General features: G+C 30.1%; 1 protein-coding gene across 2 annotated transcripts in view; it reads right to left on the bottom strand.

The window, feature by feature from the left end:
• The window catches only part of LOC132950224 (LON peptidase N-terminal domain and RING finger protein 2), a 43,931-nt gene that overhangs the window by 25,346 nt on the left and 4,033 nt on the right, over positions 1-14,552 (bottom strand). The window contains exon 2 of one of the 2 annotated variants that reach the window (XM_061021544.1): positions 7,831-8,672. In XM_061021544.1, coding sequence (XP_060877527.1) covers positions 7,831-8,668 — 838 coding nt within the window. In that variant the 5' untranslated portion in view covers positions 8,669-8,672. Of the gene's footprint in view, positions 1-7,830; positions 8,693-14,552 lie in introns of those variants that run through there. The other variant, XM_061021543.1, reaches the window with a different exon arrangement.

Raw genomic sequence — 14,552 nt, 5'->3', positions numbered from 1 at the left:
GTGCAATACAACATATTTAATGAGTGAACTTACCTAATTATATGGTACCTACCAAACACATAATATATCTCGCAATTATCGTGTAGTAGACATATTAGGGCACCCACGGCAGACTCTACCACAAGAATTTTAATACTAGGCTAAAAAAATGTATCCATACATCCACTACAGCTGGTGACCGGTAGATACATGTATATTTATAGAACTATTTTTTTTTTAAATATAATTTGATTTTTTTTTTAATAAAACTACAAGGTCAATTTTTTTCCTTATAATTGATCATGGATTAACATTTCTTTACCACTATATTTCCTCGTAGTTTTTTGATTAAATTTTGTGATAAAATGGTTCGTCAATTTACTATCAGAATTATACATATACTTTTATAGTTTGCTCAGTAGAGGTGTGAATTTGATGCCCTTAAATCTAATAAAATCTCCAACATTTTTCAATAATTCTCTTATTATAAAATACATTACTACAAAATCGTAATTAAGACAAAAATATATTAAGTAGAAAAAATTCCTTTAAAATGTAACATGCATTGTACATAAAAATATCTTATTTTAATTATTTAGGATGATAATTTGATGATGTATAGTACCTAATATGATTCATTTAATGATGTTGAATTTTATTTATATTTGTTATCAATAATCGTTTTAAATAATGGCTAAGTATTAAGGTATATATTGCCAATTGGTCCGTATCGATGTTATAATAGTTCTATACAATTTAAAATGCATGATCATAGATCAATTTTGTTTATCATTGATAATAGTATAGATACCTATGATAAGGCTAAATATACAATTCGATAAGATTTTTTTACGTATAAAATATTAGTATTTCGATTCAATTGGACCCGAAACAGATTCATACCAAAACAATAGCATCGTATAGCTAGTAATATAACCAATAACAAAAAAAAATGCAAAGTTCATTGAAACCTTAGCCCAGTAATTTATCAACTATCACTAAAAAAAATTTTCTCGTTGTATCCCCCCTCTTGAATTTTGACAGGGTGCGCGCAGTTGTCCAGTTGTACCATTTGAGTTTTTTTTATAGGGTTGTCAAAATTTAGCAAGCCAATTTTTTTTCATTGTCAGACAACTTTTTTCAACATAGTTAATACTAAGGGGTATCGAGGGATACTTTTGTTACTCCATACATTTTTTGGGAGTAGCAAAGGCATAATTTTACTATCACTAAATTATATTCAAGAAAATTATTCGTTTTTATAGTTGTAAGTTACAACTTACAGTATAAAATAAAAATATCAACATCAAAACAATTTTTGTACCAAATATACCCACAGGTAGATACAAAATATGTTATAAAAAATTATATAACAAATTTTTCCACTATTGAGAAAATAAACAGAAGACAATTTTCTATAAATATAATTTATTTTTCTACCCTAGAATTTTTACGCCGATGTATGTATGTATGGCACATGAATGGGGTTGAAGGGTTGTAAAGTTGGATTTAGCTTTTGCCATGCATACCATAATAATATACATATATAAATAATAAATTTACATTACGTCCATACATATTATTTATAATGAATTATCGTTTGCATAATATATCTTAAATATTGTATATGGTGGGCCATTAAGACGCAAAAAAAATGTGGTGCTAAAATACACAAAGTACACCCTGTCCGGGGGCCCCCGCTGTGGCCCATGCCCTTGTCATCAAAACAAATTCCGCAGTCGTTTTACAGTATCTGCACAGGTTAAGTGTATGGTATATTGTTTAAACAAATTAAAATATCAACAAAAACCACATTCTACGAATTATATTTCATTATTTCGTAAGGCTGAATATCGATTTATACGCGCGAAACCAACATTTGGCAAAGTAATAAGACAACAACAAAAAAAAAACAACTACCGTGTATCACGCTACCAAAAAATGAATTCGAACGTTTGAGTATAATATTATATTATAAGTACATATTATATTAAAATATTGGCAATATAGCATAATGTTTATGCTACTGTTTATAATACGTATACCTTGTACAATGTGTCTATACTGTCTGAAGAATATTTTAACGCTTTTTTTAAATATCGTTATTTGTACAGCTCGTTTATAATTATTCATATCATACCATCGTACATCGTACATAGGTACATGTAGTAATAGAGTAGACGATAAAATACTCGAATGCTCGAAATTTAAAGCGCATCGGCATCTTTCATCTCCTTATTATATATTACGGTCTGCTCACCTACTGATATATTTGTATAGGTCTTAGACCTGTACCGCAACCACTGAGCTACATCACGAAATAATTATATTTTATATAATATGTGTGCACGTATATTTAGGACGTATATCGTAGATGTAACGCAGCGCTACTATATAGGTAACCATATAATATAGTACAACCATTACACTTTATATACGATTACCACCGGTGTACATGTAATACGCATACTTAATAAATAATAATATTATGCAAAGTCGCTGCGGCAATGGACAAATATTGGCCGTGTAAAACATTAACCTTTGAGTAGGTATAAAATGGTGAGCAGCGTAGGTTTATCGTGGTATAGGTATAATAGTATGGGTAATAGTATACTGCAGGTTTCAACCGAAATCGTTACGGCTGTACATTATTATAATATGTTCTGTCGCCTTTGCCAATGTCCGATCCGATTACGAGACTTATTTTTATTTGCGCTCACGAGCCTATTGGCTTTTTTGGAACTCTCGTGTATATAGGTGGGTACTACAAATAGATGCGACGCGCCAGTGCACTAGTGTGTGTCTTTTGTTCATAATATGTATATATTGTATACACGGTATATATTATACTCAGCTGCCACACAAAATAATATGTATGATGACATGTTTACATCCTATTAATAGAGTGTTACGTAAATGGGTCATCGGGAATCGAGAGGGGGGGGGGGGGCACATTTTATTTTATTATAATTCTAGATTCAGAAGATAGGATAAAAAAATTCGCGATGTTGACGAAATTTGTCGAAAACTTAAATAAGAAATCGTGCGTAATTAAATAGGTATATTATTGTCTATTTTAATATTTTTTAAATTGCTTTAAGAACAACTTATGTGCTGGGATATTGTATTAAATATTCACGGTTTTTGACAGAGCCCAAAAATTTAAAAAAAAAAAAATGAAAAATTTCACAAATGCTTATTAGGTAGGTAGGTATATATTATTATAATAGTTTAAATTATATTAAATTAGTCTTAACATTTTTAAAATGTCCTTCAGAACATGAAATTTATTTTTTTTTTTTTGTACTCCCCCAAATACCATCATCTAAAATAAAAAACGAATAGAAGAGCAAAAATCATTAATTAATATGGATATTGAATACTTGCAGTATTTAATTAGAAGATAAATAGGTACCTAAGTTATATTTTGATTTCCTTCCAAAAACAATTCAATAAAACAAATTAGTGAATATGGTACCGAATGGAAACACATTGTGTGTAAATAAATATTATCGACACAACACGACAAAATTCTAATTACTTGATTTATTTTCAAACTTCAGCCATACTCTAATGAACCTTACATACATTATACGCGTATGCTAATATAGGATACGGAATTATATTTTCGAAACACTGCAAAAACCCGGGGGTAATGTGAATTTTAACAAACTTACTTTATTAAGTACATTGAATTTGCAGTTTGCCTCGAAGATTTAGTTTAGGTGTCCAAGGCTATTCCTCCAAAAAACTATGTGTGCAAATACGGAACAAACAGTTCAATATTTACCCAACACAAAATATACACGTAGGTTCATATGATATTAACGATAAGTATAATAGAATATTATGTTATATTTAATCAGTAACATATTTTGTTTTTATGGACAAAATTGATCAGTAAGTACCTACAGAATAAAGTCCTAATATTTTATGGCTTAATTTGTTTCAAATGTAAATCTTTTTACGTCTCATTTCTTAAAAAAATCGATTTCTATTTATTAAGTTTCTATTCAAAGATAACAGTTCGGCGGTACCTATATATTATTCGTGACTGATATAGATTTATTTTATGTATCTCTCCCGTCCAAAACTATATATAATTATATACCTATATAGTACATATGTTCTCCATATCTCATACTAATGTGTTATGTCCGCATGACTGCATCGGTAATAATAATTTAAATAATGTAAATTGGTTTACACAATGTTTTTATACTTTAAATTATTCTCCCTGGTGCATAGTTCTATTTTATTACGTTATTATTGACGTTTTCCTGCAATATTTCATTAAAAAATATTCATAAAAATAATTAAAGTAATTTTCAGTGTGGACACAGATTGGTAGATGAAATAAATAAATAAATAATTGCATGTATTTTGTGGTGTAAATAACAACGTAAACATCAAAGTGTAAATGATGGGAATTAAAGAGTATAATATACAGACGACCAAGAGGCAAACATTTACACCTTTATTTTTCATCAAACGTTTTGTGAAATAAGAATTTAAACGCGTTGTCAAAATGGACAAAAAATTAATCACACCAATCCGTAAATTATAAGTTATAACCATCACCGATTAAAATATTATTATCTACTGTAACTTGAATTAGATGATAATATATTACGTATATTATATAACAGCACTACAGCAGTACATTTATTTTCCACAAACAATTTTATTTTGGCACATATAACTGTAAAACTATATAGTCTATAATAGATATTATATTTAACGATATGCGATATTGTAGGACCTTCATTTAGGGTAAATAGATGTACGCATAGGTATTTATTATTCATAAAAATAAATACGTATAAATTGTATCATCAACTGATTATCGGTCTTTTGGGTGCATTTTGTTGTATTGGTAGGTACATCATCGTATTTTAAATACTTTTGATATCGTTTTTTACTACAATAATCAATGCTACACTACGTAAATACCTATACATTATGACTTTACACTTTACAGCATTACCGTAAAGTGGGGTTACTTTGAGAATTTGTTGCTGTTTTATTATTCTTTTACTTTTTATTTTATGGATAACTTCTATAGTATTAACGATAAAACTCTCAAAAATTAATCTTAGTTAAATACAGCTAATTATGCTCTTCTCAATTTTTAACGTTTTAATTTTTAAATTTCTGATGTTATCTTCTGAGATATTAATCTTTTTAAAATGCAATCAAAGTTGAAAGTAAATAAAAGTTAATAAATCACTTAACTATAAATCAAAAACTAGTCAAAATATATACGTTTTATTAGTATTGAATGAACGAAGTAAATCTTTTTATTTTTATATACTCAAACTAAACGATTTAATGAAAATTTTTATGAAAACTTATGTCTGTATGCATAGTTAATTTGTGTGTCACATAAATTGACTATTTATACAGGCATCAATAAATAATGATTGTTTATACACTAATCTAACAAGAAAGCTTGTCAAAATTGGAAAATTAAATTACACATAAATCAAAAAAAAAAATTAAGCTCGATTTCGTCAACGAAATAATTAATATATATACAATTTATTGAGCCCTTAATTTACATTAATCTTATTTGATCTCTAAAAGACACTAATACTAGCTCAAACATTTAATCTTATAACGTTTGGGAAAATTTAATTTTTAATCAAATGAGTCTAAATATTAAATTCATTAGATATTATCATTTATCACCTTGGTAAATCAACTAGTACTCGACTGTTAAAAATTACTTTCAACGAACGAATAATGCTTTTGATATTCTTAAAGTACACTGTAAATTTTGTTTGTATATTAAGCTTACAAGGATATTCGCTTTTCATCGGATCAACTATCATATTAGGTACTCTATTAGTTATATTGATATTATTCTTCTTTAAGGTGTGTTTAATAATACATCAGAAATGAAAACATAGACGCTTTCATAATTCGTTCCCAACTAGAATATACAGTCATTATAATATGGTGTTATAATAATACTATGACTCTAAATCACAGTATTGAATCTATCCAAAATGCATTTTAAGGCATAATATATTTTAAATGTAGAATATCCGTGGAATACCCGATCGTTTTAATTTTAATGGGTTTATAAGATTTTTAAATATGTCAACTTAACAAAATCGCAGAAATAATTAAAATCTTATTTTAATTTAATGTTGCTATTCAAACTTTTAAATAATTAAGTAGATTATTCACCTCTAATAGAAAAACTTACATTTTTAATTAAATATCTATAGTAGATGAGTACTAATGTACTATATAAGGATACATTTTTAATACCTAAAACAAATAATAATCACACCACAATATCTCGTGATAATTCGTATATACCTGTTGGTACTTAATTCTGTAATTGTATTTATGTGTTTTTTTTACCTAATGAAAATAATATAAGATATATCCGTATTGATACGTTGTTATATTAGATTCAGAGCGAATGTATTGATTTTAAAATTATATATGTTTTTTTTTATAGTATATGCGTACACAACAGTGGCGTATCCAGGGGGGGGGGGGGGGTTAGGGGTTGTAACACTTTTTGAGCTAATAGACATATGACGTTGTCGATTATTTAAGTTTTTTTTCCTATAAATGCCGATATAAAATTGTTCGCTCAGGGAAAAAGTTTAACAATTTAATACGAGGTTCGTCATAAGTAGTCCATTATAAAATTAAAAATATATATATAAATTTGAAGTTCAAATTTCGACGAAATTTGGTATTCAAACGAAGATTAATTATTCTAGTTATTTTGTTGTAATTTAACAATATTTTTCGTGGGAATATGAAACTTTTACATATATTATTATTTATTTTATTTTATAAGCACCATTTTTAAAACATTTAGATCAATTTTATTCTATCTCCATTATAATTTATTTTATACCGTATATTATTATAAATAGTAAAATAAATTACTATTATAATAAAATTAATAGCAATATTTTTATATGATAATAGGATGACAGATCGCCCCCACTCAGAATCGTTTTTCGTATAATTAATTCATTTAATTCAAATTTAATACATCCATTACTACAGTGACCTACTCAATTACGAGGTACATTCGACTCACTCTCCCACAATAATACAGCTGAACGGTTACCTACTTTCCCCCTTTTTTTAATATGTTATGTAATCCTAATGATTATGATTTATTTTACTTCATTTTAAACTTCATAATAGTTTAATAATATATATGTACTATAATAGACACATAGTAGACACATAGTAGACACATAGTAGACACATAGCAAATTCGCTCATACAAATATACGATGTATTTACTATGTATTAAACTAACTGCTACAATTTTACATTAATTATACTTTATAATAATTATATGAAAATATAAATATAAATGCAAAAAAGATTATGGTAAATTGTAGTTTTAAATATGCATACAGTTTTCGTTTTATCATGTGTTCATGAAAAATTTTTTTTTAAAAAAAGTAGGTTTACCATAATATAATATTTTATCATGTAAATATGTGATATAAATTAACTGTATAAATTTTCATATGTTATAATATTATAAAATCGAATTTTGATTTGAAAGCTGCCTACATTATATTTTATCGATACGTGAATATTAAATACGAAATTTAATAATTTAGTATAATAACTCTAACGATTATTTTGGTATGTAACATTTTTTTCTAACGACCTCCCTACCACGATAATACTAGGTATACGAGTTATAAATACAATATAGGTACTGCAACAGTGCAACACTATACACAATATTCACACTATACGCATCTTGCACTAGGGTTACTGCGCAGACTTTTCATTCTGCTATACACTTCACTATCGTATAATTATAAATAAATAAAAATCTTTTTTTTTTACCGGTGTAATATGCCTGGTTGAACTTTATGAGGGCCGAGTGAATCTTGCCCTGTCTGTACAAGGCCTTGCCCTCGTCCAGCAGCTCGGAGGCCCGCAACTGCACCGGCCACAGTTTCTCGACCAACGACTTGACTAGCACGTCTACGTGTGGCTGGAACGGCGTGCGCATGCCGCACTTGTGGCACACTGACGGTTTGCAGGGGGTGCCACCCCCACACCTCCGGCAGCACGTGTGACCGCACAGCAACGTGACCGGTTCCCTCAGCACCAGGTTGCATATGCAACAAACGAACGGGCACGACTGTTGCTGCTGATGATCGTGGCGGGTGTTGTGGTGGTGGTGCTGATAGTTGTTGTGTTGCTGCTGCAGTTGTTGTTGTTGTTGTTGTTGTTGTTGTTGCGACTGTGGCGGCGGTGACGAGGGCTTTGGGATCGTCTGGGAGTCGTCGAACTGCTGTCGGATCAGGTCGAGGAAAGCCGAGGTCACGTGCCACAGGCAGTCGACGGGTAGCGGGCCCATCCGGAAACACCGGGCGTACAGATCCAATGACTCGCACACTCGGCCGCACTTGGCCACCGAATCGGCGTACGCGATGCACGCCTCCAAATTGTCGTAACCGTCATTGACGCTGCCATTTCGGATCTGCTGCAGTTCCTCCTGTTGCTGATGGTGCTGCTGCTGTTGTTGTTGCTGCTGCTGCTGTTGCTCCTGGTGGAGGGCGACAGGTTCACCGCCGCCATACGTACTTATGTATAGACCGGAGAACTTGTCGTTTGCTACCACTTTGGCCATAAAATCATTTATGCTAACTCCCACCTGCTGAATGAAGAACGACATCAACCTGCGAACAGTGCACAACATGCGAACACCATCACTCGTATTAAATAATATCACATTTTATACACCCATTAAATTCAAAAATAATAATATAATTGTCGATCGCATGCATTTTAGGTTAAGACTTTTATAATAGCTAAAATTGTTTAAGTATATGAGTTCGTACTACATAGTAGTTTTTTGTTTAAATTACTGAAAAAAAAATTTCAGTGTATTATAATATGACCTATCTTATAAAATATTTATGTACAATAACTATTTTATTATTATATATATTGACCTACCCTCAAAACATAACGTCACAGACAACTGCGTTCGGCGACCGTCACCAGCACGTGATCGAAACACTGCAAATATCTGTACGCTTACCTATACCTATTATATAGGTTCCTCCTACTAATAACCTACTATATGTGTTTAATATAATGTTAAGTATAATAATATGTCATCGACCATCCGCAACAAGTGTGTTATCAAGACTGGATTAAAACAAATACTTTAAATTTGTTATTTATTTATTCAAGGGAGGCGCAATTATTATTTTTATTTTTAGGATGGCGTAAGCTAAAAAAGTTTGGGAACTGCTGCTACAGAGTATAATATTATATTTATTTATTTATTTATTATTTGTCAACGACTTACCTACGACTTCGATGATCGTATTATTATAGTTTGTAAAATAATATATTATCTATTAAATTATGTTATTGTTACATTATTATTATTACTATTTTTTGTTATATCGTAAACACGAAACCAGTCCAAACGATACACGACCAACCGTAAATTCACAAGTAAAGCACGTGTGCGCCGCTCTCCCTCTTTCGTTCCCAATGGTTGACCGGCAATATTCTTGACGTAGCAACAGCCAGCGAGCAAGTGTGCGCGCCCGCCGCCCACTCCCTACCCATCACCGCACACGGAGTACCGTTTATATTATAGTCGCATTATTATTATTATTATTATTATTATATATTATACGGGTTACGTAACACGGGCAGAACCAGTCAGAAATGTTTACAAGAACATGACATAAAATCTACGCACTGCACACACGCGACACAACCGCATAAGCTAGCGCCTGTTATCGTTGGGTTAGTACGGTTTAGTACGATAGTTTTTTTTTATTTTTTTTTTATTACTTTTATAACTCATTTACTCATTACGTACGACCACCAGAATAAAATTTTACCAATTTATCGCAGACAGACATCGGATTTTGGAAGGTTATTTTTGACATTTTTGTTTGGTTCCGATTTTTAAACATTGCCCAATGCGCATTACGAGTAATTATGTAGTCCACGTGATGTACAGATGATACCATAATAATATGATAGTAGTGAAATTTGATTATTCAAATATAATTAATATACCTAATATTGTCTCGCGGTATGGGAAATTTACGGATGAGACTAAAATTGTACAGACAGTTAACTCATAGGTACTATACCTATGAACAAAAAACCAATCGTTCGACTGCAAACTGGACGATAATTCGCCTAAAAGCAGGCAGACGGTATTACAAGATCCAACACCTAATATTCGTATTTTTTTGTTCAGCGCGTACAAACATATTATAGAAAACGAAATTGCACAACGAAACGTGAACTGCACGGAACACCCATACTACAAAGTTGTACGCACTTTTAATTTCGCAATGTACTGCACAGTGTGCAATGAACACACACAATGCTTATAAATCATAAATCACCAGAGCGAGTTATAAAAAGTGTTATATGTTATGATTCCCGGGGCCCTGTGGCCCGTGTAAATTATAATAATATTAAATTACCTATACGCAAACGATTGTAATGAAACGGGGCCTGAGCGCATAATGACTGCACGATTGACCGTTATTAGGTCATTTCTGCAGCCTATGTATTATTATTATTATTATTGAGACACCGCAACCGTATACCACCTAGTTACGATCCCTCTTTTTTCGTTTTTGCAATCACGCGCGGTATGGGTTCACCATAACTGCGACTGTTACGAAATAGTATTAAAACACAATATAATAACATAATATTGTACCATCCCGACGCATTCAGACTAATTAACTATATGGGTACACATAAAAATCAACTCATCAAGTAATAGTATACCTCCTCCTCCTCCACGATAAACCAACTTTTTGAAGTTAAGTTTTGAGAGTAAACTCCAATTATCTGAAGTCAATAAATGACGGCTGGTAGGTATACTTACGAATATATTATTCTATACCCTACAGCCCATAATTTTCTATCCATCTGTAGTCATTGTTCGAAATTATGATCAAAAGTTGTTGTGAACATTTAGGTACGATTATATTATAACATTTTATGCCAACTGCTGCGGTGTTTAAACTTTAAATATATACCTACTACCTATACATATATTGTATACTACATATAACTACATATAGTTTAAAGTGGCATTTCTGAAGCCCTATCTCGAGTAGAACACACAGACACGCGTGGTGTAATATTTTTTTCAATATTTCGGTACTTACCTACCGTGTAAAAAACGAATTCCTATTCCATTTACCTATTTATTATGACGTATATCATATAATGAATAGTTAAATCTAATCTAACCTTACCAAATTATGTTTACCTACAAAATATATCACTTTCACTTTTATTAATCATTTAGGTGTAGCTACACTGTACCCAGTAGTGTAGGGGGGATACTGTTATATGGCGTGTAGTGTATACTCACTTATGTATAGTTTTTTTTTACCGTATGCTCACTAAATTTACGATAGGTACGTGGATATATGACCATATAACCTCGCATAACCATTAGAATTTTCAGTGACGTAAACAAGATATTTTATGATTATTTGTAATTTTAAATTCTCAAATAGCTGCAGTTAGTAGTACCTAGCCACTTAAAAATATCAGCTGAGTATCAAAAAATATTTTGAGAACCAATGACTAAACCAAAGTTGAAAATCCATAACCTCGATGATAACATGTTTAATAAATAACTATTCATATATTATTATGAACCTACTTGTACTTTTATATAAATAATACAGCGTGGACATTTTAAAGTACATTTTTAGCACCATATAACTATTTAAGGTAGTTCAGTAAGTATTTCTACTTATAACAATATCTAATTCAAAAAAGTAAATACTTTGAGATTCTGATCGGGGCAAAAATGTACATAATTATTAATGAATTAATAATGTTGAATGTTACTTTTGTGTGTCTATCGGCGACATTAGGAACAGTAAAAATGTTTAGGTTTTATTCACTGAAGAAGGTTTCTAAAAGAAAATTGAACTGCAAGTAGATTGCCTATACCTGATAATATACTGCTGCGAATTCACGGACAACGCCGGTCGAGATGACTATACATTAAAATATAATAACATTTACACTTAAACAGACATTGCTTCCACAGCGTGTTACACCCAAAAAGAGTTGAACAGTCAGAATTTTTTTTCCCTGGCAACACCGGGTAATTCAGCCAGTATATAATAAAATATACTAGTGTCTAGTATATATACTTATTAGTAATGTAGACTGACCGCCTCCACTCAGAATCACTTTCGTATATAATGATTTATCATTGAATTCAAATTTAACACATCTATTACGGTGATCCACAGAATAGCGAGGTAGATACACCATACACTCGACACTTACTATACAGCAGTCTGGTAAATGGTAAATGGTAAGAGTATGTAACTTGCCCGCTTTAAGATTCTGAGCGGAGCGATGAATGTATAATGTATTGGTATTTTATTAAAGCTATAAATTTGTTACAAAATTATGAGTCTTGTAAGAACTTACTTAGATGCAACTAATAATATACACCTCAACTGCAAATGTGTTGAAAACCGGGTATTTTACATCTAGGTATATACAGGGTGATTCGTTATAACTTATAAGTATGCTCACCCCCCCATTTTTCCATAATTAATGAAATTACTCAAATTCTTAGAATTTTCAAATATAGGTACATAGACAATAGACATATTTTCAAATTCTTGATTTTCAAGTAGTTTCTCCAAATTTTAAACTATGAATAATACACTATAAAAATGGTTTAATAAAAATGTAAAACAGATGAAATATTATTGTACCTTTAGTACTTATAATATTTGGAAATATTTACATTTTATAAATTTGTATAGATTAATATTAAATACTTATATTTTCAAATCACAATATCCATTGTCCCCATATCTTCCAAACCGCCATTATCTCAAAACTATTATCCTTAGTAGACAAAGTTACATAACTCAAAAACCGTCCGTCCAAATTTTGATTCTGATACAATAAGGTTTGCACAAAAATGGGAGTTCTTATTTGAACAACATAAGTTTGTATCTTCACATGACATAACAAATTTCGATAATTTGAAAATATAGGTAATCTTTAAGTATATTTAAAAATTCCAAAAATCGGATTCTGAATAACTGCATTGTTGGAGGAAAAAAGGGTGAGCACTGAGCACTTTTGGTGAATTAATCTGTAACTATGTAGTATGTATACCTACTGGGTTATAAGTGTATTGGTTAGTAGTTTTTTTTAAATTTTAACTCGTAAATACCGTGCTATAATGTTATGTATCTACTAATATTGATAAATCAAAACTTATTGTAGGTAATTGATTCTTATCAAAGATGAGTGTGTAATGTATATTTGATGTCATCTATTTTTATTTGTTTTATTATTACCTTTAAACGCTTTAAATTTTAGTAATTTGGTATACTTTTTTTGGAACATTGTTAAAATATTAAAAATATACCCAATAAAGGAGTGTACATTTTTTATTTTCTTACTAACTGTGATTTATATTTTTACATTTCTAATTATCAATGTTTGGTATAATCATTAGCACCGAAATACATATTAAAGTCAGGCCATGGCCCGACTACTTTTTTTAAAAATGTGGTTGGTAGGCCACATTTTATCTAGATCATAATTTTATTATGAGCATGAGTATATTTATGCCATGATTATGAGTAAATGTATATTAGGGACTAGGGTACGGGGTACCTCTATATTAAATAATTTAAATATTGAGGCCACGAAGTTTTGAATTGGCCCGACCACATTTTAAAAACTTCGGCACCGCTGGATATAAGTACCTAACTACCTACTATAGTATTATGTGAAATGAGCGAGAAAGCATAAACATGGCTTTCTTAACATATATCTTACAAATTATACGAGAAAAGTTAAAACTATTACAAAATTCACATCATGAAATTATTTTATCTAAAAACGTACAGAATCTATTTATTTTTTTTAAATACAAATAATTTTTTCCATTGAAACAGTGTTGTATACCTAAATTAATTATATTTTTTGATTGTTCTTCATGAAATTTGAAATTTTCTTACAAAATTGGGTTACACAAATTAGGTAGATGGTATTCTACGACAATATAAAAAATTTGTATGCATTTTTATTGTTTCTTTATCACTCGATAAACATAATTAATAGTTAAATACATTTGGTAATATTTGTTCAAACAATGAAGTTTAGTAAACAGTAGTAGGCAAGCAAATATAATTTTTAAAAATTATTATTAGGTAGGTTGTAGGTACCCAATTATAAATTATAATACATCATGTATAGATTTTAACTATTAAATATGTTATTTAATACTAAAAACCATAGAAATTATATCTAAATTTGTTTAATGAGTTATTATTAAATTTTATTGACAGACGAAATTATGCACTATTTGAATTAGGAATATCCATAAGAAATGTATTTTACTTATTACCGCGGTTGATGTAGAAAATAATTTTATTATTACTTCCAAATACTATGTATAGGTAGATAAAACTTATCGTTTATAATATCTTTTTGTAAAATTATTAAAATATATTAAATCATATTTTCTTCAGATTACAATATAATAATGCACGGAATCA

This window comes from Metopolophium dirhodum, chromosome 8 (assembly GCF_019925205.1).
Source record: "Metopolophium dirhodum isolate CAU chromosome 8, ASM1992520v1, whole genome shotgun sequence".
Taxonomy (NCBI): Eukaryota; Metazoa; Arthropoda; class Insecta; order Hemiptera; family Aphididae; genus Metopolophium; species Metopolophium dirhodum.
Note: the sequence above shows the minus strand (reverse complement) of the source record. Positions and strands in the feature narration are given on the sequence as shown.